The sequence below is a fragment of the Cynara cardunculus genome, assembly GCF_001531365.2.
Source record: "Cynara cardunculus var. scolymus isolate 2C chromosome LG 4, CcrdV1, whole genome shotgun sequence".
Lineage (NCBI taxonomy): Eukaryota > Viridiplantae > Streptophyta > Magnoliopsida > Asterales > Asteraceae > Cynara > Cynara cardunculus.
Window position 1 is genome coordinate 8,015,049 of NC_037531.1, and position 24,474 is coordinate 8,039,522.

At 35.8% G+C, this 24,474-nt stretch overlaps 1 protein-coding gene across 3 annotated transcripts; it reads right to left on the reverse strand.

Annotated features, from left to right (window-relative positions):
* Nucleotides 1–235: 235 nt before the first annotated feature.
* LOC112511699 (ran-binding protein M homolog) lies at nucleotides 236–24,092 on the reverse strand. 3 transcript variants are annotated; one of them, XM_025117408.1, is made up of 10 exons: nucleotides 23,388–24,092; nucleotides 17,141–17,287; nucleotides 16,883–16,969; nucleotides 16,002–16,047; nucleotides 10,536–10,612; nucleotides 6,622–6,781; nucleotides 4,099–4,167; nucleotides 1,905–1,964; nucleotides 1,140–1,226; nucleotides 236–689 (listed from the first exon to the last, which is right to left on the reverse strand). In XM_025117408.1, the coding sequence occupies exons 1-10, from the start codon at nucleotides 23,801–23,803 to the stop codon at nucleotides 417–419; spliced, it is 1,422 nt and encodes a 473-aa protein (XP_024973176.1). In that variant the 5' UTR covers nucleotides 23,804–24,092; the 3' UTR covers nucleotides 236–416. The 3 variants fall into 3 exon arrangements, with proteins under 3 accessions (XP_024973176.1, XP_024973178.1, XP_024973177.1); XM_025117410.1 differs by having other exon boundaries at nucleotides 16,883–17,006; nucleotides 23,388–24,087; XM_025117409.1 differs by having other exon boundaries at nucleotides 16,883–17,021; nucleotides 23,388–24,087.
* Nucleotides 24,093–24,474: the final 382 nt, after the last annotated feature.

The window sequence follows — 24,474 nt, forward strand, 5'->3', positions numbered from 1 at the left end:
TTTTCCGTAAAACGTTCTGTTTGAATTAAGTTGTTTCTCCGTAACATGTTCTATATGAATTAAGTCGTCTAGATAGATAAATTCTGTATGAATTAAGCTATCAAGATAGATAAATTATGTATAAATAAAAATAATTTGTTGTTTGTTTAATTTGTCTGAATAAACTGTTCCAAACGACCAAAAATGACTATTTTACCCCTTGGTTGTGCCATGCACATTCCAAATATCACAGATATAACCAGCAAAGACCAGATTAATTCAACCATCTTATACCAGTACAGATTCAGAAAATGTACATCTAAAGCTTTGGTAATTTAGTTTTACAACCGAAACATTTGAGACGAAAAAATAGTAAAAGTGAGCCAGGCAGGACATATCGACAGCGGGTGAGAATCAAAAGAATCGGTCTAAAACAACTAACTGTTCTTCGCGAGGAGCACTCTGCGCAGATGGAAAGCTTCGCCTTGATTTCCGTTCAGCAACCTTTTCTCTAAGAAGCAAGCAGTTAGTTGCCTCAAAAGCTTCTCCAGATAAGAATGCAAGCAGCTTCTATTGTCTTTCACCTCTGGGTTTGTCGACAATATTATCGCGTTCACTGCATCCGCCACGTTTTCTAGCTGCGATTCCTCCAGAAGATAACCCACTGACGATTTCTTTGGCTCTTCGTATGCCAACAAAGCAGCACAGTCCTACAAAATAATATTTTAACTCAATGACATTTAAACGACCAGCCTCTGGTGTTAAAACGGTCTATCCCGTAAAATCTTGAAAATACACTACAGGGTTAGTTTGTAAAAGTGAAGGTTATTTAGTTAAATATGGGTCATCAAGTTAAATGAGTTTTCAATTAAGAACATGATCTTCTACGATAATTTTATTAACTCAAATGAAATTCGGGTGACGTGCCTCTGGTGTTAAACAGTCCGTTCCGTAAAATCCTGAAAACATATTCTAAAAAGTTAGTTTGTAAAAATGACATCTACAAGTCATTTAGTAGGTGCCATTTACCTTGTTTATATGTAGATTTAAACACCAGTTAAGGAATACAGAATGGTTAAATTTGTAGTTTTTTAATTAATTTGTAAATATGTAGTTTTTTTTAATTTAAACACCTAAGGTTTTTTAGTTTCCTCATTTACCTTAACAAGATCTTCATACTCTTTCAAGCTATAAAATTTTTCAAAGTGAGTCCTCCCATAATCCACGGCTTCCTCCAGGTGTCCAACCTGAAAAACGAAGAAAGAATAGGTCAACAGACAGACACATTCCGTTATTTGAGATGGAGCCAACGAACAACAGAGAAAAGTAAGCGTGGCAACATTGAGGTTCGCTTCAATTTTTGAGCATTGCAAACTTCTTTTACAGCTTCAATGATCGAGTATCAAAATTTTCCAACTGCTGCCACGAGGTAACCATTTTTGTTATACTTCATAGACTTTCACCCTCCCACTGTGTATATTTTCCTCTCGTATAGTTTTGTTCTTCCCACATTACATCTTCTATGAAATCCCAACAGTAATAATGGTGGTAAATCATCACTAATCCTTGTATGATTCGCAAAAATCATGCTTAAATGCAATTTGGATGTCCCCACATCAATGGTACATGTTATAAAGCACAATTTGGGCAATTGCTGACGAAATTTTGAGCAGATAACGAAAACTATACCAAAAGCTGTTGATAATCGTATTCCTATCAACCCGAAAGAAAAAAAATTAAATACCCAATAAGCATTTGTCCGATACATTTTCCCATTGTTAGTAGTGAAAATTTGAACAGCAAGCAGAACCAGGATTCCACCCAGAAAAGCTCGATTATCAAACAATTCACACATCACAAATAAGCCTCAACAAAGTAACATAGTGTAAAATATCGCCAAAAACAAAAAGGGAAAATTTATTTACCCGGACTAGTTCAATGAATTTTTGACAGTGTAGCATAAGACAAATGGCTGATGTATCATCCTGCAGGGAGTAAAATTTCTTATGAGGATCAGCATAATATGAGCAACAGTAGAAATTACAAGAAATTATCTCAGTTCTAGCATTGCACATCAAAAGGACAAGAGAGACATGAGTATATCTGTAAATATTGGAAACTGCAAGCAACTTCCATGCTGCTCTAAATTTGCACTCCCTGTGCTCCAAAAATAAGAGCTACATTTTTTTAGGTGTACTTTTCAATCTATAGAATTGATAAGGACCGCCAACATTTTACAATAATGATAATAGGTTATGTCATTTAATGTTGGTAACCAATTCTTCCTCTAGTAAGTTTTTGGATCCACAACAATTCTCAAGCAGAAAGAACCCATTTGAATTGGAAGTGTGGCTCATCTCTTTTGAGTGCCAACCCATGGCTAACAGACCTTTTAAACCTAATGAAAGAACACTTACATCAATTTGAGTTCTACTCTTCAACATTAAGGGCTATGAACAAAGAAAATGAAATGAAGATTCAGAGCAATGATCTCCAAAAAAAAATGAGAATGCTCAAACAGGCTCGTCTCTTGAAAGAGATGGTAGTAAGTTTTCAGATTTCAGTGGCAGCTACTATTCAATAGCTTCCTATTTAATCACATTTTTTGGAGTATGGTACATTTACTTTCCAAACTGCATTGCATAAGTTATTTTCCTTGCATTCTAAGTACTGCCACCTAGGTGATAAATGCACTCATCTTCCTACAAACGCACTGCCTTCCCAGTTGAGTAATACAATCATGAAAGCTTTTCAAATTATTCAACATTACCACCCTCTGACAATTAAACTGTAAATCATGTATAATCCTAACATACTTTCAGACTAGAAAATATTCTTCATATCACAAGTATCTTATAATTGCTTGAGCATGCGTGTGGCCTACTTAATGGGTCAGATGGCAACACGTGCAACCATTATTTACATAGCTAGGTCCACCTCCCAAGAATTGCAATGATTCAGGGTACAGACTAAAGTACTTGTGATTCTGTTGACTTTACCACTGAAAGGTACTCTTAGAAGCAAACAAAATTCACAAAGTGGGCTTTAATGGGAAACAAGAACAACAAAAAAATAAAAATAAACTTACAAAGTCTATACTAAAATTTAGGGATGTATAATCCTTGAAGAAGCAGAATTCATAAATGCTCAAGAAGTTGTAGAAGGCTTGTAAACACTGACTTAAGATGATCTAAAAACATCTTCTTAGTAAACAAATTACATAAACACAAGAACGGGTATTCAACAATGGGTTATTTTGCAAAATAATAATAGATGACCTTAGCAATTTTCTAAAGTTGAAGTACAGATGCTGGCTTGTCCAAACTTGGCTGAATGCAGGAAGTCAAGAAAAAGAAAACATGACTTAAGATATATGTATATATGTGGTATTATGTTCCTTTTGCCAATACCATCCAAAGTTGGTGGCCAAGGTAGAGGTTGAGTCTCATGCCTTTCACCGACTAAAGAGGGACTAGAGATGGAGAGATTAAATCATTACAGCAGCCATCCTTCTCTCATACAAGTCACATACCTTCATAAAAGTTCAAAGATAGTGTGTTTGATCAACTCGAAAACGCAAAAACATGTAAGGAAATTGATACTTTAGCCAGGTTAAGCTTAATTCATGTAGAGTTAAATTAGTAAGTTCTGGGATAAATGCATTCCTTAATGAACAACAGTAGAAGAGAAAAATAAGATTGCTTAGCATTAAAGCACAATGTTCTTAAGTTTGAGATGGCATCGTGGAGATGCTGCATGCAAGATTTGAATGGGTTGACGACTAAAAGATGCAGCATAAAATATCAAAACCCAAAGAGGTGTGAAATCTCTAGGGTTCATATGATTAATGTGAGGTTACAGGTTTGAATCATTTCCCAAGCCCCATGGGGCCAACAAACTAATAATTTGCCATGTGTGCAACATTATGCTCACCACCCTAACGCCTTTGTAAAATTGGTGATTAAACATTAAACTGGCATAACAATACACTTTTTAAGAAACCGTAATGTTAGAGCTTAGTAAAAGGAGGTCAAACCGCTGTCCTTTTTTTCATTCATTTTTCTTATGAATAATAAGCTAGAGTAAATAACAGAGTATCTAATGCATTAAATTCTTTACCTGAACCGTCTGAGGATACCACTCACGTAGATTACCAAATGCATCATCAATTTGACCATCCTTGATTAGCTTCATAAAAGAAAAATATAGGTCAAGTCTTGAGTTTTGACACGTATATTAGTGAAGATAAGACATACATGAGTATAGATATTAGAAATAGCTGCCAATGCTGTTGCAGCCAGTTTTAGTTCGAACATGCAAATCATTTTGAAAGTAGATTAAATTCATTTCATTGCCATGTCATGTGGATGTTTTTAAACTATGATAAAAAATGTAGTTTCATGTTGCTCAATCAAGAAGAATAAAATCATCTTGTACACAGTCAGGTTCAATGAACATGTACTTCAGTAATGCTGTGTTCTCGAAACCTTTTTTACGAGGGAAAGGAAAGGAAAGGGAGGGAAACGGAAGGAAAGTAAAAACAACTTGTGTTCTCGAAACTTTTTTTAGGAGAGAAAGGAAAGGAAACGGAAGGAAAGTAATGATAAGTTTCCTCCCAAAACTTTCCTTCCACATGTGGGAGGAAAGGGAAGGAAAGGAAAGTAAAGAAATTAAAACCATTTAAAAAATTATTAAATTTACAAAACTACCCAGCCTTTTATTATAAAGGATATATTTTTAAAGGGTATATTTGTAAAATGACATATTTCCTTTCTCTCCTGTCCAAGAACATGAAAAACTATTTTCTTCCTTCTCTTTTCCTTCTTTTTCCTTCCCTTTCGAGAACACAGATGAAAAAATTATTTTCCTTCCCTATCTTTTCCCTCCCTTTCTTTTCCATCCATTTCTTTTCCTTTCTTTTCTCTCAAGATTAGAGAACACAGTGTAAAACAGGATATGTTATCATTAAGAAACTTTCAGGGTGAGGATGGGACAGAACTGATCCAAGTGCGGATTCCTAAGAGAAGAATAAAAACAGCCATAGCATCATTGAAATGGGAAACCGCCTTCATGAGTTCAAAAAATAAAAGAAAAAAAAATGCTACACCATCAACATTCCAATAATAAAAATATTTAAAAAGCAAAGCATACTGCAGATCAATGATAAAACGTCAAGAGTCTGGGATACTATCACATACACATTGTGTAACCATATTAAATAATGAAAGCACTACAAGAAATAGAACAAAAGCAATATGCTAGAACTATTAGAAAGGATAGGAAAGCAAAAGAAAGTAAGATTTGATTAATTGAATATCTAAACTTGTTGCATCAGAAACAGAACAGATAAGTAAAGATCCTCCATTCTTTCCCTCACTTCAAAATTTATTTCCAGCACAGGAATTTGGAAGCATGAAGGATGAAATGCACATAGCATAAAAATGTTAAGAGGATCCACCGCCTTCATATATATATATGTATGTGTGTGTGTGTGTGGAGTATGTTAACCATACTATGACCTAATTCAGTGGATATATAACCAGCAAGCATCAAACAGCATGTTTCACTTTTTCCCAGCTATCATATACTGTTCCACTCACATTAAAAGCCATATTCCTTTACAATTGAAAATTTGTAATCTTACCAATCTCTTAGAAGTTAGAATTCAAATAATGTTTTCCAGATATGCTACAGCAGGAGGCCCATATAACCACAAGTACATGTAGCAAACCAAGAGAACATATAAATAGACTAGTTGTTTGAAGAAAGTGCAGTGAAAGAGATAACTAGGGAAAGAAAATATAAACCATGTTTTATCATTAATTTAGTCTTAATTATTGCATTAGATTTCCAGGAAGGAGTGGTGCCTAGTGAAACCCACATCCATACAGTTTGGTGATTGCTAGCATTGGCAGACTCCTTTATGGGTTCAACACATCCATACAGTTTGGTAATTGCGAGCTTTCGCAAACTCCTTTTGTGGAGAAAGAGGCATCCCGATGTCACAAAAATAGTAGAGGGCATGTTCGTTGCACAGTGAGAATACAATAGTAACAACTAAATTTTGTTCAAAGATATTTCATTTCAATTATTATTGCTTGCAGAGTGGAACTCAACCATCTTGAGTCAAAATTTCTTCCCTTAAAGGTTATTCAGAAAGCTTTTGTTTTCTTGCCTTCCCAGTGGCTATATCTGGGGTTCAGATATAATTTTCTGATAATTTGATCTTCCCAACTTACTTATCTAGCACCTTAGTCTATGTTCTTTTACATTATAATATATTTTGGTTTCACATTTAGACTATCCCAATTAATCTGGTATAAAAGGATTTATTATTGTTGTTGATACTACTGAAAAGTTTCTCATCTCAGAGGAAAATAGAGCCCAAACAAAAATATAGAATGCTATCCTTTGCACCATTCATCTCCATCCTTCATTCACCATTTATGATCCTCATCCCAATTCTCACATCAAGTAAAAGGGATCCAAATAGAACCTATGAGCACAACTTCTTTCCCCTCAGACCATACATCTTACGATACAAAATGACACGATAGAAATGTTAAAATGGCAAAAATGAATAATGTACTCTTGTAGTAATCAACAATATCATCGTGGAAACCATGCATCGTCATTTCATACCTTTCGAAGAATTTTTCTATGCTTTAATGCATACACGCCATGCTCATTGAACCCGTTATCATGAATACCAGTAATAGGAGGAACTGAACTTTGGCTAGCCACATCAAAGACATGCAGGGTGTCCTCGTAGCCATAATGCTGTAGGTAGGAACGAACAATTCTGATAGCCAGGTTACAAGAAAAATAGTTAAAAACATTTTAAGAGCAGACTATCTACTATTAGACACAAATGATCAACTTGGATATACAAATTGACTTCCCAAGAACATGAACACAACAAAAATGAAAAGAGGAACCTTGCCAATTAAAGCACATTCCTCCTTTTAGTATATTCAATTATGTTTTCAATGCCCTACTTTCTTTTAAGCTATCTGCTATTACATAAGGAATTATTGTAAAATGACTTCAATTTTATTTCGCGGTTCCACTCATAAACATTAATAACAAGCTTGTATTTTGGAAAGAGTATACACCATGAGTAAATGACACCACCATTTTGATGTTTAGCCTGTGGAATGCAATGTTTGTATGTATGGTTCTCTCTGCATACAGAAGGGAAGGTCTAATAATTACATCAGCAATATGAACTGCCCTGTGCCATCTGAGAATAGGCAGTGTTTGGCAGGATCACAATAAAAGAATCAGTTTCTCACAAGTCTTGTGTACTATTTGTTCTTGAATTAACAGCCATTCTTAATAATTGGTGACTCAACATGTTCACACCCAAGCAATCAAGAATCAGATAGAAGATTAACAATGCATTTAATGAGAAAAAAGTGTCCTTCATGAGATGGAGAGACATCAATGCCCAGAAAGCACTTGAGTATCAGCAGATGCAATCTGAAACAGCCTAAAAGAAACCTACATAGACCAGTTGTCCCTGAAGTATGATAGTCATCCACATCCACAACTGAACAATGTCCCTACCACTTTTGAGCTTCTAAACACAGAATCATCATCATCACTTTGGGAGACAACAAGCTGATGTAACAAACTAATCAAGAGTCTGTACGAAGCACCAAGACTCTAGGAGACTGTTTAAACCATGTAAGGATCTCCAAAAACAACACTTTCCAACCCTCCTGAACCACAAGAGGATGTGGTGAACATCAAGATGATGAAGTGGCAAACCATGCATAGCTACGAAAGCAATCAAATATGAAACGAGAGGGACCTCCTCACAATCAACCCCACAAACAACAAACCTAAGAATAACCCGTAGACTTTGGAAATGCAATTTGGCTGTAAATACCTATTTACAATCTAAACAAACTTCCCTTGGGAAATACATTGCAAAACCTAAGCTGCATCTGCCTGAAGTATGGTTACCTACTACTACACGGCCTTCTTTCTTTCTCTCATCCTTCCATTTATCCATACCCTTTATTTTTTTDTTTCGATTGACAACTTAGAAGCAGATTTTTTTAATCAAAAAAGATTTCAGTTGCTACAACAATATGAACAATATATCATATCTTGACTGGTTCTCTGGATCCAGATAATACGATGTGATGACTTATACCATCCAGGATGCTAGAATTCTTTACATACGCTTTTAGAACAACTAAATCTAACAAAAAAACGTGGAGGCACAATTTTGTCAGGTGAGAAAGCAGTATAGGCCGCATATTTACAAGACTACATGTACATAATTAATGATAGGAGCACCATGAGGGCAATTGTTCTTTCAATCATGGGTTCTCACTCATGTTCTTTCAGGCACGGGTTAACAGAGAATCAGAATGGCCACAATGCAAGGGATAGAGATTATATGGGAAGTCATGGGGTTCAGAAAATGGATAATCAATCTTTAGAACTATTCAGGCAATTCAAAGTAGAACTATTCAGGCAATTGGAGCCACAAGAACAGGAGTCGTGAGTGTTGTATATGACACCAGGAAATCTATATGTGCCTGAAGTCCTGAACACACACATGGTAAATACGCTCTTCACATCTAGACAAATAGGGCAGCAGCAGGAAGATCCGAGTACACCGGACTCCGATTTGTTCGCCAGTCATTGCGAAGAACACTTCCCCCCCCCCCCCGGCTTACCGCGGCTGCTGGCACAAATTCAATTCCCGAATTTATCGATACGTTTATGGGTACTAAAATGGCTCTCACTAACACCATCTACGAGAAGGTGAGGCCGTCTTTATTTCCAGCCGCCATATGAAGTGGTAAAGAACAAAAATCAGGCATGTTGGAAGAACAGAACTCCATCCCTCTTAAGTGAAAGATTTTCTAAAACCGTAAATGAATAAGAGTAACCCTTCCACAAACAAGAATACACAACAAAAGCTGATTTGGTCAATCTAATATCCAGTTTGATACAAATAGCACCATGACATCAATGGGGCACAATTTGGGCATGTGAGATCACATGGGCGAGCAGATAGAATAGAATGGCATACAGAAATGCAGTACCAAGTACACAAATTAATGAAAATTTGTAGTAAGAATTTCACTAGACCAAAAAAGGAAGGAGAATTTTATGAATCAAGAGTGCAAACAACCACTAACATATGACAATTTTTTAGAAATATCAGAAGATTTGATATCATCCAAATAAACTCATCAAATCCCAGATGAAGTAGGGTGTGAGAGGGTAGGATGTAAGCACACCATACTCACCCTAAGGATTAGAGATGCAGCTTCCAGGAAGAACCCCAGCATGCAAATAGATTTTGCAAAGAATTTTTTGGAGTCTTAAGCAACTCCGGAGGTTTGTCAAAATTTTGAAAGAAACCAAAAGAGAAAAAAATAAAGAAATGAAGTTCAGAAGAGTTGAAGAAGAGTTTGTAGAAAAGGAAGAACAGATAAGCATACTACACAATAAGAAAATAGTTCTAAAACACATAAGTATATGAAACCATTAATCTTCCAAACGATGAAGTGCTAAAAGGAAAAGAACAAGTGAACCAAATCATGTGTCACACAAAAGCCCCACCCCCTGAGGCTTGGATACCTAGGTGTCGACTCTCTAACACTCCCCATCCACAATAGACACAAGTCCTTACAATCTGCTACCCTAGTCTTGCGTCTCACAAACTCCTAATTGAGGTCATGTGATCAAATGCGTTGTACTTCAAAATTGAGGATGAACTCAATGCAGGGAATTGGATAGATATACTAATGGGAAGTCCTATTGAACTGTCAAAGCCTGTTGGTCTATATGAAGGAACCCAATGGCAATTATGAGATATCCTAATCATGCACAAAGATCAACAGATCATAACAAAGGGTTGTCCAAGAGTGCAAATTGGCAGTATTTGTTGCTAAGAGTCCTTTTAACAAAGAAGATGACGATGGGAGGTATAAAACACAAGAGCAAGAAAGATGACGATGGGAGGTATAAAACACAAGAGCAAGAAAGATGACCTGCTAGAAATGATCATGGCAGCCAAGAAGATGTATAGAGTGGCTTGGAGGAATCTATGGTTACCGACAACCAAAGACTGAAACATACATCAACGGAAGCTAGGCTATTGGTGACGAGTACTTTAGTGCAGATTTGGGTTTTACAATTCTGAATTTACGTTCTCAGGCAATGTAGAGGTTAAGGGTTGGGTTTCTAACAATTACGATGATAATATAGGTCCACTCATGTTAATGGAAAACCACAGCAAGCCACAGTCCTGTGATACTTTATAAACATTATAAAAGACATTAGAGACACTAACCCTCCTATATTTCAAAACATTAACGAAAAAAATGAAGAACTGTAATATCTTATCATATGTCTCACAACACAAGTAAATAGATATTTGACTTGCAGAATGAGGGCTAAATTTCTAAATTAACATGTGCAAATTGAGGTCTGAATCGTTCAGAGTGAGACAAAAGTTCCAATCTAATATTTGATATGGATTGCCAAAGCTTATTTAGTGGGGGAAAATATAGTAAGATACACACCCATAACTAGCCGTCTGTGGTATACTTATTCTTTCAATATACGTCTGTTGCTTTGCTCTTTGTGCTGCTTCATATGCCTGTTCACCAATACAAACATGAAAGAAGTCACAACCACATTATATGCAGCATATAGAACTATCTGATAAATAATGCAAGTAAATAGAAAGGCATGCATGCAAAGTTTGTTGTTATCACACTTGGACTTACTAGTAAGGATTTATCCTAGAACCATATATAAACTGAAAGCAGGTCAAGTTTGGTATGCTAAGCGATCTAAAAGCAACAATGTCAAAGAAATTAGATGCACACTTATAGGTCGCAAGTCCCAGTAACTTAAGTGCACCTTGGCTTTTAACAACTTTGTAGCTCGCAAGTCCACAGTAAGTTAGCTGTGACACGGCAAGACAATGGTTCCTTGACAGTGGTACAAGCTGGACATATAAAAATACAATAGGATAGACTGACTCGGTTGACAATGATGCCCAAGAAGACCTGTAACGTTTACATATAGCTCTCGCTGGCTGGTAAACAACACATGGAATATGTGGGAGTATTAACCATTCTAACAAGAAAAAAAAAACAATTTGGATTTCGTACAAACTATAGTTTCAAATCTAGATTCTTTATATGGACAGATTTGCCAGGTTTCGAGCCAATTTTTTTGCTAACATCCTTGTTCCTAAAAACGGAGCCAGCATAGTATCTTTTTTAGCTCCCATAAAGAAAGGTGGCAACCATGTGCTTTAAAACCTTCTTTGATCATCTCAAGGAACTGACAGATTTATATTGCATAATGCAATACAACCGAATGCAAAGAAACAAGCTCTTACAAATAGGTATATAATTCATTGTATTGTTTTCTTCAAAAAGATATAATGTTGACTTATGGAGTCTTAGACGAAAGGTTACCGTAGAATTTCAACTTTATAAACAAGGCCAGAAGTAATGAGGAAAAGTTATGCAAAACATGATACTATGGTGCCGTATTCTGGAAAGAATATTGTGGGAATATTGCCATCCAAGTTTACAGTTCTGAAAAAACAAACAGTGAAAGAAAACTAAAGGAGGAGATGAGTTACAGAAAAAGATATGCTAACGAAAACAAAAATATGAAACGATTCCTTCCACTGATGTGGTGTCAAACGGATAATTAACATATGGCTGCAATTCTTGTTTTCTGAAAAATAGATCACCTTTTTGGCTTTGGACTAGTTGATAGTACCACCAACTGGTATCTTGTTCTTATTTAGATTACTGTTTATCCAATTTTGGATTCTTTTGCACATCTGGTGCAATTAAGTATTTACATAGGTTTTCAAGGCTTAATGAAGCTATCAGCCAAGTCTGGGATACTAAAGAACCTTCTGAGCGCAAAGAAAGGCAACAAAGAGTTGGTCGAGCATATGTGTACACCAAACCAAAGGTAAGACTAGTCGTGCCTAAACGCCATGACAACGGTATTAACACATTGGACCCAATACGATGGGCCGTGCATTTATGAGCGCACGACATAGGAACACTCCTTGAGAAGATGGATAAGTTGTGAGTGAAGTACGGGTACAAGGAGTTAATCAACTAGACAAAAAAGATTAGGGTTTGCGTATGCGTATGCTAATATTGAGGTGTGGATACAACATCCCACATGAAATTTTTAGATTTTCTTTGGTGACTTGTCAGATCCAACTCCAAACTGTCCAAAGAAGGAAACCATAAACAGAACTATACCCCAACCTACTTATCACTTTCATGATCTTTCCAGCAGTTTTAAGCTTCTTTTTGTGCCCAAACCTTCTCACAACCCCTACCTCAATTTGCCATGGTTCAGATATCATTGTATTGGTAATCATTCCAAAAGACTAATGGCTCCATTCAAAGTTTCAATTTACCTGATCCATCTTTCGGCAACCGTTAACTAGTTTGGGATGAAAAGATTGTTGTCAACTTAGTTGTTTGATAAATTTGAATGAAGAACAGTTGATCGATTAGAAGTTTCAAGTGATTAAGAGATTCTACACTGATGCAAAATAATAAACAAATAAAATGTTTGATAAGTATTCTGCATGATACAACTGACAAAAAAATCTTTGGCCATCCGAACTATTTCAAACAAGGTGTTATTGATAGAATTGGATGATAATTGTTGAATAATCTTATCACAACATGCTTTCATAATAAAAGTATGGAATTAACCAAGACCTTGTAGTAATATTAAGCAAACCCCCATGCATCGATCTACTAAAAAATCACAAAAAAGAATATTTATTTGCAATTGTTATGTGAACACATATATTTTTTTTGCAAAAGAATTCAATGATCAAATCTTCTTGATGATTTAGAGGCACTTATCAAACTGATGTTAAACGAACATAATTAATTTAATCAATGTTATATATTTATCTGTGAATTTACGGGTTTTAACCCTATGTTATTCTTAAAACAAAATGCTACAAGTTTAAGAATACTAAGAGCAATCATGCTGCAGCTTTAGTTATATAAACCTATTGGTGCATCAAAAGCATAAACTACAAAACAAAATACCAAAAATGATTTCTGTTTAGCTAGTGGACGATTTTCAATCATCTTCCTCCTGAACTCAAATATCTTAGAGCCCATCTCCTCCAATTACTCTTGGAAAATACTTATAAAGAGACTCATCCCCAAATTAGCAACTAGTTTTAACATCGCCAAATTAGCCCCTCTCCAGTTTATTGATAGATCAATAACAAGACTTAAAGGATTGTAGTTGACAGACTAAGTATTACTTTTCAGTCGACTTTCTGATGCTCTGCCAGTGCGGGTTCAGTTTAACTGCATGTTTAGCTGTTTGCATTTGTTCATCTTCCTTCCAAGAGCCCTATTAAATATTCTGGGGTAATGCCACCTTATAGCTAGGAGAGGGGAATATGAGTCAAGTATAGGTTTTATGTGCTGAAAAGATGAACACATACTTGCAACTTGCATAGCATTGTATAATGCTCTCTTGTACCTTGGATTATGGTTATGGAAGCTATAGCCACTTCGTTGTGCGAGTATTCATAATCATTTTTCTTGTTGTGCATTACCATTTGCAGCAAGGGTACCATGTGATGAGTTAAGAAACCTTTACTTGGGACGAGAAAAAGCTTTGTGAAAACTATCAGACTGATATATGGTATATCATTGTTGCCCAATCATATTATTTATCATGTCTCAGAATTCTATGATCTCACATTTACTGCACTCTATTGCGTATGTTCTCAAGGTTAAACGAATAATTTGGCTAAGCATTGAACTTAAAGATTCTGAATACTAAACAGGAAAGCAACAAACAGTTGACCAAAATAAAAGGAAGGATCAATAGCTAGACTATATAGGGATATGTCAAGTAAAGAGAATCAAAACATCGCATCCAAATTCCAATGTAATGATACAATCTACATTCCACAAGTGTCTGCTATGCACCCACCTACAACCCCAAGCCCACCAGTATGTTTTATGTATTCTAGAAGAGAAAAAAAAGGGATAATTCAGGAAATTTGGAGATAGTTTCTTAGTAGGGGCAAGAAAGAATTGTTATCACAAAGTTTGTTACGCCTTGTAATAAATAGGCAAGAGTTGTAGAATAAAATTAATTGAGAAAATATTATCGAGTCTGTTCTTTGGAGAGGATAGCCTGCCTCTCGAATGCTAGTTTAATCAATTGATCTTTCAACCCTATCGAAAAAATTATTGCTTAACTTCTTAGGAGAGCCTGGCCTCTCAAATGCTAGTCTTATCAATTAATATTTCAACCGTTTTGATTTCACTTTCTGGTTCATAACAGTGTTTAATGGTTTATACCATATGCCGAACTACAAATTTTGACCACAATGGAAATGCATAGCCAGACGGTGTTGATTATGCATATGTTACTGGTGAAGATGGGTATACTACCAGTCAATTTTACCCCCAAATTTGTGATTTTGCAAAATTTTCTTTGTACTTCATGTGCTATTTGACTAGAAACTTTCAGAGGATGTTTACCTAAGAAGGCCCTTCGCCTTGCCCAAATAATCACTTAGACACAACTTTGCCCTTTCTCTTTTTCACCAAAATCTCTTCTGGGCCGACCACCATTTGGCCATCATGCATCTTGACATTGTTCCAAATAACTAATGACCTTGTGACCGTCAATGGCAACACTGAGATTGTAATATTTCGTTCTCTTGTAATTGAATGGTCAGTATAACCCATTTTGTTGATCGTGACATTGAAATCTTGTACTGATATTCAATTTGTTGAACGTCGGACTGGCTATCTCAATTAAAAATCAAGTTTGACCCCTAGATAGGTGTTATCTTCATCTTAGTCAATTATATCTGCAGAGGATATCAGTTTAGTGAAATTAAGGTGTGAAAGAAGAATACATTAGATAGGATAGGATGCCTCAGAATGTGAGTTATATCTTTTTCTTGGACCTTGATACACGGTATAGAAAGAGCACCTATGGTAACAAGAGCAATGAGTCATTTCCTTTTTCATTGTAAAAACCATCGTATTTTTCTGCATTTATTCTTAATTGTTTGTTAATTAAGTAATCATAAATGAATTCCTGTTTATTTCACTCGAATCATATTGTTAAACACTTGGACTCTGGAAACAATTCACTTACCCTAGCTAGTGCAAGTAGGTTTTATAAATATTACTTTTGTGGAGACTCACAAAAATCGCCATTGCATGTCTATACTAAAGAAAAAAGAACCAAACTCAGCAAACAGGGAACAGTAACCAAGTCATTAAGTTAACTAACAAGAACTAAGGTGTGCAGGTGGATCAAATTGGAGTTGATTGCAGATATGTTCCTCAGAAAGTGCCAACAATCTCAGAGATCAAACAACAAGATGATATCTTCACCACATCATTAGAAAGTAATTTGTGTGATTGTTTTTGTTAAGCAAATTTCGAGATCAGGTGCATAATCATAAAGTAATTAACCAACTTTTATATATCTATTGGTGAGGGAGAACCCTCTCCTCCCAGGGCTTGAATCCAAGACCTTGGGATGGAGGGACCTAAAGAACTTGCCATTGATGTGTCTCCTTCAAATCTACTCTAGTTAGCTCACTGAATGCGAATATGAGACCAAAAATAACTTCAGCAGTTCTGAAACTCTAGGTAATTATTGATCAATAATGTGAATTTACCAGCCAACAAAAACTAGCAGAGAAGTTAATACAAGACCACACATAAACTTAAGTAACTATCGAATCAACTAACATGCTCACCACAAATGAGCATAATTACAAAGCAGGTGTGCACATGGAAATTGAGAGAGAGATAGAAAGGAAACTTGTTTATGAAGAAGATCAACTACAAGAAATACTCATCACTTTAAACAAATTAATACCTGGAAGGCTTCAAATCAGAAAGTCAAAAATCACAACCAGCTGTTCTAGACATAAAAACACAACAATAAAAGTTGAAAGGAAATTGGATGCCATAGGTTACCTTGATGTCAAAAAGAAACGGATCTTTCCCAAAGTTAACACTCACCCTGAAACAGAACAGCATACCGAAGAAGATCAACAATTTTGAGAATATACCAATTGTTTCATATGGTAACCACCAAATGTACCATCACAGACGCCACATTATTTTTCAGATAACAAACATGTGAGTTAATGTACATTATTTCTCCTTACAATCACATTCTCTCTTAAAAAGGGATGAGTTTAGTGGTAAATTTGGTGGTTGCCATAGATTTACGCTTAGACAAGCAAAGTAACAAAGACATAAACGACATTTAGAGAACATTCCAGGAGAAAATAAATGCATGAAAAGAGATTGGTTAAGGTGATTGGTCAAGCTGGCAAATGAAAACATTCTCAAGTTCACATTGTCCTCTACACAAAATTGAACTCCAACCACTTCCAGAAAAAGGACGGTGACAGAAGTTAACAAACATATAATTCTGTATGTTCTTGGATAAAGCCAGGGCACATTGGACCAACATCAAATTGAAGTACAGAAAATCTTGAAAATCTGATGTTCTGTCACTGCGACTTCGCTAAAGAACCTATATCATTTGTATCTCATTTTGAGATTCACACAAGTGGCGCCAGTAGAGGTAAATCAGTTTTCCGTGTTCAGAACAAGAATAAAGATGTCCATTGAAATTCCAGCACATATAACTAAACCATCAATTTGGATAGCAGACCCTCAATCATTTTAATTATTTTTGGATCTATATGATATGCATAATCCGAAAGCAATAGCCAACTGGGCATCCTTGACAAGAGGATGACAAGACGCTCGATACTACATTGTGGCTGTAGTTTACAGAAAGTTTCCCAAAAGTTACGTCTTGTAAAGAGAACACATAATCTTACTCTTCATGTTGACTGTGAACAGCAATTGTAGGATATAAGCGACCTTTTACATCTTTCTCTACTGTTCCAACCACTTGACCATTTTTCCTGGCATCAAGAACATAAACATATTCCTGTAAAGTACCTGAAAGAATGATTACTGGACAAGCAAATAACAGAAAACTGCACTATTAATTGTTCTCATTCTCATATAATCAACGACAATGTGTCAAAGTTAAAGTCAGATTCCAACATAAAGAGGCCTACAAACAATCTTACGTGAAAAAGAACTCCTGTGAACCATAGTTAATTCCACCACCGACTGTATCACCAGTGGAATAAGTTGGGCCAAACGCCTCTCCTTTTCCTTGTCCACGATAAAGCAGTCCATCATCCCCATGATATCCAAAACTGTTTGCTTCCCAGCTGTCACACAGTACAAAGTTCAAAACTATTTCAGAAATACAAGCTAAAGAGCATAGAACTAATCTGCCATAGATCTAACTAAGCACAAGGGAAATAAATTTATGTTCCGTCTATTTGGATGAAAGAATGGTGCTATTGTGGCACTTTCAATCACAGTATTGCTTAGTGCTTCATCTGGGTGATATTTTAGTTCCAAATCCAAATTCTTGTTTCTGCATACCTAACTACTCAGTGAGAGTCACATGTTAAACCTATCACCAGAAGCAGTTAAGAAAGACATGTTTGCTTAACGGTTATTCAATTAGAGAGAAAATAATAATGAAACGTCAAACGTATAAGAAATAATGCATAACCTTGAAGATATGACAATCAATTCTAAGTACTAGTTCATCTGTTGGTTGGAGCAGATGCGAGTGCAGAAGTATCGTGACAACTCACAATTATCTGCTGGAGTAAGATCTGAAAAAAGAAAATATCCCTGCAAGTTCTTCTTTAGAGTTAAACAATTGGGAGTGTACCTTCTTTTGTATTGTACTTCGGGTATAAACCCCTAAGGATTTTCCTTTTGTGCTCTCTTCCTTCCTACATAAGGAGAGCTTGGGGTTGAGTTTAATATGTCATTTGTTAGTTCCAGATTTCAGTACTTGTAGTTGCAATTTGAAGCATTCAAATAAAAGTTCTAACATTTGGCTCTTACATTCTTGTACTTTAATTTTTGTCTTGCGTTGTTGTAGCAATTATTGCGGCACATTTACCTCTTGTCTTTAATGTCATTCCTTTTTGTCTTATTTTATTTAAGCATCACCTCAAGCTATGAGAGGCTAAAGCCTTGAGCTTGGGTGTGAGGTTAAGATGAGATAACGACCAAAAGAAGGTGGAAATCGTTTCTCAATATGATGTTCCACCATCTCATTCGAGTTTATAAAGAAAACACAATACTTCTTGACAAGTTGATCGCTTATTGAAGTGTAGCAGACTCAGAGATAAGCTACTTAGAACACATCAACATGGATGACTTTGGGAATAGGCTCGAGAGAGTTGCTTTAAACAAAGAGATTTGTTCTCCATGTATTTTAAAGAAACATAACATGCTTTATCTAAAACTTCTGTCTTACATAGAGATATGGAGACTTAATAGCAAGGCTTGTGTATTTTGAAAAGCTTGAGAGAGTATCCTTGAAATAGGTGGTGGTAACTATTGTTGAAGCATTGTTGCGGCATTGCTAGGGCAATTGTCAGCTAAAATTTGTGTTTCATCTCATCCAAATCTTACACCCTTGATTCTTTTTATATTTTGCCAAACACTTTTAGTTGTTAAACTTGCTCCAAAAGAATTTCTTCGAATTCGCCATCTGAAGTTAACCTTTCACCTTGAGATCTTGCAACTTAAAGATACCTTTCCCTCTGGAATATGATACTTAGTTCTTACAAGTTACAAGTTTATTACTTGAAAAGTGATAGTGTTCACACATGTATACTTGCATGAGTTACCAAACACTAATCCCGATGAAGGACATGTACAACCCAACACCCAAATTTGGATTTCACACCACTATTTCATCTACAAAAATTGACCTTTGATAGGAGTTATCGGAGACGCAAATTAGGGTGGCAGACTAGGGGTAGGGATATGTAGCTAGCATAGATGGGAGCTCGAGATATAGAGGGGTTAGAGTTACTGAGTCGGTCGTTAGGCTACTAGAATCCTAAGTTAAACTATTGGGTTTGTGAGTTTTCTCAAGGTTTTATTGTACCTACTTTTGTTAGTATGTTGTTGTCTGCTACTAACTCGCTTTTCTTGTCTCATGTTCTTTTTCCGCACACTTTTCACAAGTCATGGGTCTTCATGGAAACAACCACTCTACTTTATGGGGTAGAGGTGAGGTCTGCGTACATCCCACAGACTGCACCTATCAGGCTTGTTTGGTTTACTTTTATTTCATCTACAAAAAGCGGTAATAGGCCCTGTTATTGAACACCTAAACTATATTGTGATTCGGTCGAGGACCCCAGCTATAGTTATGCGATTAACTGCGCAGAGAGAGAGTGTGTTAGTGTAGTTCATGCATAATTCAAGTGGAGATACCACCTATTGGCAACCAAAATTTCCATCATAAGATGGAACACCAAAGTTAGACATCCCATGGATCAAGCTATATAAACAAACATGAATTACAAGGTTGATGGGATCCGATTATGAACTTCCGTATAGAAAACGAACAAAAAATGTGGCAGTTGACTCCCTGTCAAGATGGTTTAAAGGAAAATTTTGCATGGTCATCACCACTATTGTTCCTATATGGATCCAAGAATATTTGCCTTAATAGCGTAGGGTCAAGACTTTAGGAGGAAACTCTATCTAAGCTAGTTGTGGATGGTGATAATGCACGACCTTAACTTGCAAGCATGACAAGCTTAAAGGTAGGTTGGTAAAAAAATTCCCCAAATTCACATATAAGAGCTGGAAGTCAAATAGCAAGAGATGAAAAGGGACAAGACAGCTGTTATAATAGCAGCTGATTGCTGACATTTGGCTGTGCAAGGCTGCTGCCAGATTAGTGATTCATCGCTAGCCATATTAGAACAAATTTCTCTGACGTCGGAAAAAAATCTATATCGACAAGGGATGCAGGCTGATGCAGTGGAAGACTATTGAAAAGATGAATTCGACTAAATTTTTTGCCAAGGCATATATGCAGGTATGGTCATTGAAAGTATCCCTCTCCTCCATTGTAATGTTGTGAACCTTAGGGTGTGCTTGGTTGGGGGTATTAGAAGGTAATGAATATAAATGATAATCATTGATTATGTTTGGTTCAATCAAGGAATGAAAAATGATGTTTGGTTTCAAAAAATTAATCAATCATTATAATAGATTTGTTAAAAAATCATTTCTCCTCAATGGGAATAGGAACTTTTTCTTTTAATTCTGCCTCTCACTCCTTCCCGTCTACCAAGATGTGCATTGGAAAGATGATGCTATGCGATGGATTAGGTGGCTATCAAGTTTCTTTTTTGTTTTTTATTATTAATTAATTTTAAGGAATCCCTAATAATATAATAGAATGGAATGAAAATAATGATTCCCATTCTACACCTATTTTAATTACCAATCCCATTTTTATTCCTTAAAGCGAACCAAACGCCCCCTTAGTATAAATAGAGAAGCCTTACTTCACAAAACCATATCTGGAATTTAAGAGAATTACAGCAAACAAAATGAAAATGAGCTGATTTATTGTAAGAAATTTTTGAGTACTTTCCGTTCCAAGATACGAATCAAAAGCAATACGCACCCATCAGTGCTTCAACCTACTTGTTGTACTTAAACTACAGTAAGTTTCTATTCACTACACCTTTAAGCCTATTCTTCGTTTCCTTTTGCTGGACCATTTAATAAATGTCATTTCACCATTGATTACTCTTTTTAGTTCTAGAATGTGATTCTTGTGGTCTGACCAAGGGGCAATGATCACGAATCCATAATAATTGATTATTTTTCTCATACATCTTTGGACAATACAGGAAGTGAACTTTTGTATCATTGGCTAGCCAACCAGGTGTTTATAATGCAAAAATGAGTTTCGCATCATTAATCAGCCTCCGTGGTGTCAATGCAAAATTACTGGTATTCTATAAATATTTGATGTTCCTATGACATATAGAATGGAACAAAAGGCCTTTATAAGTGAATAAGTGATTGTGCCGATAAATAAATATAGCATTCCTACATGGTAGGATGGAGTCTTTCAAGACGACAACCAAAAGCCTTTCTGTCTAAGCCGAACTGTCCACCTACACAGAAGCAATTATATATGGTATAACATAACTTTTTTGAGAAAATAGTGATTGTGCCTGGGTAAATGATCCCAGTTAACGTTGAGTCCCAAAAGGACCATATGATCTCACACTAAAGTAGGGAGATTAATGTTACAACTACGATTATTGTGTTGGCTTAGTCTTGTCGAGTATGATTTATGGAGTTACGTGTCAGAAATTACTGATATTATGATACATTCTCATCTTATTGGCTATTCTGCTGTCGTAACGATTATTCTTTTCGTATTGATATTCCCTAGCTCTTGCATTAATATTTCTGCCTTAGAGCATAGTTTCTTGTCAAGACTCGAGCGCTGTCGTTCACCCCTTACTCTTTCCCACCCAGGTTATGAGGCAAGTACATCCAACGATAAAAGAAACACGATTAGTTGTGAAATCAAAGATTGCTTCCGCATTAGTTAAAGTCTTAAAGATTGTAACATTTGATTATTTGCAACGAGTATTATGAATCTAACGTGATGATGTTATGCTAAGCTTCCACAAGTCGTGCAATTTAGTGTTCATCGACTCCGATCCCACTCCTTACATGTTGTGACAATTGAGAATATGAATGTTGAAAGTTAGGGGTGTAACACATATGTTTAAAGTTAGGACATATGGCATAGACATTGTAAGCAACTTAGTCACCGACTCTAAAACAGGAAAGGTTTCTCCCAAAGTATTTTGGCTCATGTGTTGTATAAGATCTCGAAGTAAGCAAATTCCACATAGGTTCATCCAATATTCATGTGTTTGCATTGGAAGAAGAATATTTACCAATCCATTCATCTCCTCATTTGGACCAACATGGTTAACTTTAGTTAGTCCAACGCAATTTTGGCCAAATGTTAGGAAAAAAAAGTTCATCGTTGAAACCACAGCACATTGCCCTCAAAGACATTTCAGGAAGACCAATAGGATTAGCATCGAAGATTTCCTCAATCCCTACCATGAGGTGTTGAAATATTAATATAAAAGCTAGGAAGTTTATTGTAAATAAGAAATAGAATAGAGGTGTCCATAACTCAGTGCGGTTGTTATGTTAGTTCCGACGAAATTCTAGAGGAAAGGGCGAGTGTCGTTTGAGTTAGTGTTATGGAAAGGTTGGTTGTAATGGTAAGAATGTTGCTTGGAGAATAAAAAATTGCTATGTGTTCCCCTCCAATTTATTTTCCCTCTCCCTCGACTCTCCTATCTATACTTATTTTTCTAAAACCGATGTCAATCTTTGTAAATTAATATCCTAGTAAACAGTCACTAGTCCTAAATAATTGATATAAATATAAAGTACATGATTACCCAAGTTAAATGTCATTCATGCTCGCACTATTCCTTAGGAATATTTGACCTTATAGAATACTCCAAGTTCTTGACAACATTCACCTAAAATGGATTCTCCCGGTTTAAAAGTATATTCTAGTTTGTTTAGTTAGATAAGAAACTATTCCAAAGTTATTTGCAATATAACTTGTTTAAAGAACCCCAAGATCATGTGTAAACAAAATCCTTTAGGACCATTCTTAGTACCCAAAACTACTACAAGAAACTTACACTTGCAAATAATCAACAAGTTCCTATTTAGTAACATGTACAATTAATCAACTTCATCTTGGTAAAAGATACATATTCAGTAACCTCCTAAGCTATGACGCGAATTCAAATTGCATCTTGTTTTCAAGATAAGTAAAAAAGAATATTTGAAACCCATCATGAACCTTCTTATTGGAAGTTGGAAAACATGTTGCAACATATGTAGGTTCCAGCATGAAAAAAGGATGAGAAGTAATAACTTTGGGTTTGGGGTAAATGAAGTAATTATATTTTACATTTCTATTTTCATTTCTGTTTCAGTGCAAAAGTGAATCTCTTATAATATATAGAGGAAGTGAATCTCATGTTGAAGGGTGAGAGGAAGTGGATAAATCGGGCAGAGGTATTAGGTATTGCATTGATTTGGCTAAACGAAGAAAAAACTCATTTTTATCTCTTGTGCCATCTTCTCCTCCACATCTAATCTTGTACCTTATTCTAACGCCCACTTGAAAATCAGAAGATGTTCATGTTGCAATTTAGAGCTAACTGACTTGCAACACAAACATAAGAATTCTTAACAAAGTAATGACCACAATTGAAGTTGAAGAATTATTAAAACAGCAGTTTCAGATTTTAATGCATCAGGTACAATTTACATGTGATCTCTAGTAAATATTAACTAATACAGTGTCAGTCATTTGGCTTTGTATTAACATACACCAAGGATGATTAGTTATTGCATACATACCCAGGTTGTCTGCGCATATTGAAACCCTCGGTGGTGAATCCAATAGAGACATAGCCTTTGGCACCAGCATTCTTGACATAAATCTCAAAGTAATAGACAAGACGCTTGACGGGAGCTGGACAATTGGCCTGAACAACACCCACATCGTGGCCATGTAAGTTCACGCTCGGATACTGAACGGATAGCTTATCCGGTAACACAATCGAGAACCCACCCGAACTGTTCAAAGTGTCAAGCTCCGTGGGAACCGACTCCTCCTCTTCTTCTAGTTCTTCGTCTTCATTATCTAAATTCCCCATTTCAACGTCTTTTGCAGATGAAGCCGCAGCCCTCTTGGACTTAAATCTCCATAACTTCAAGAAATACGAACCCACGAGGTCTAGTTCTTTTTCTCCTTGTTCAGAATCATCCACCATTTTTCCCAATCTTGGAACTAAGATTCAAGAACACATGTATGAACGCACAAAACCCTAAGCAGATAGAAATGTTGCGATCAAGTTTGAAACCCTAACAAGTAGTTCATGTGTTCACACTAGAAGAACAACAAATGGATCAAGAACGATGCTTGATCTGGCCAATCTCTATTTGGTTATACCAAATCTTCAAGTTTAGATTTCGTTACAACGTCGGCTTTCCTTTTGTTCTCCGTAGAGTGAACTACAAAATCTCTTCCTCCGAGTATGACAATGCTTCCATATTGAGTAGGTCAGGTCCGGTCCGGTCCGGTCCGGTTGTATTCAGATTTTATCCGGGTGTTCCCAGATGACGAATCTGGTATTCGGTAAAGATAAAAACCGGATACAAGAGATTGTTTGATGGATCCATTTATAAAATTTATTCGTGGAACGGAGGGAGATACATCTCGATATTAATGTTTTATTTTATTATTTGTTTTTGTCAATGTTTTAATAGGATTTTATATGTGTATAAGAAAGCAATAATGATTTTATTTTTGAATAAAATATAAATTTAAAGATATCATAAAATTCTGAAAAAAAAATATCAATGTTAATATCAAATCAACTATTTAAAAAGTTCTCAATTTTCTATGTAATTTCTTTAATTTATTTTTTTATTATAATTTAAT

Coding starts and splice junctions, on each gene's coding strand:
- LOC112511699 (XM_025117408.1), bottom strand. CDS start 23,803: ATGGTGGATGATTCTGAACAAGGAGAAAAAGAACTAGACCTCGTGGGT. Junction 6,782..10,535: donor CCACAGACGGCTAGTTATGG/GTGTGTATCTTA, acceptor CCTGGCTATCAG/AATTGTTCGTTCCTACCTAC. Junction 1,965..4,098: donor GGTATCCTCAGACGGTTCAG/GTAAAGAATTTA, acceptor TACTCCCTGCAG/GATGATACATCAGCCATTTG.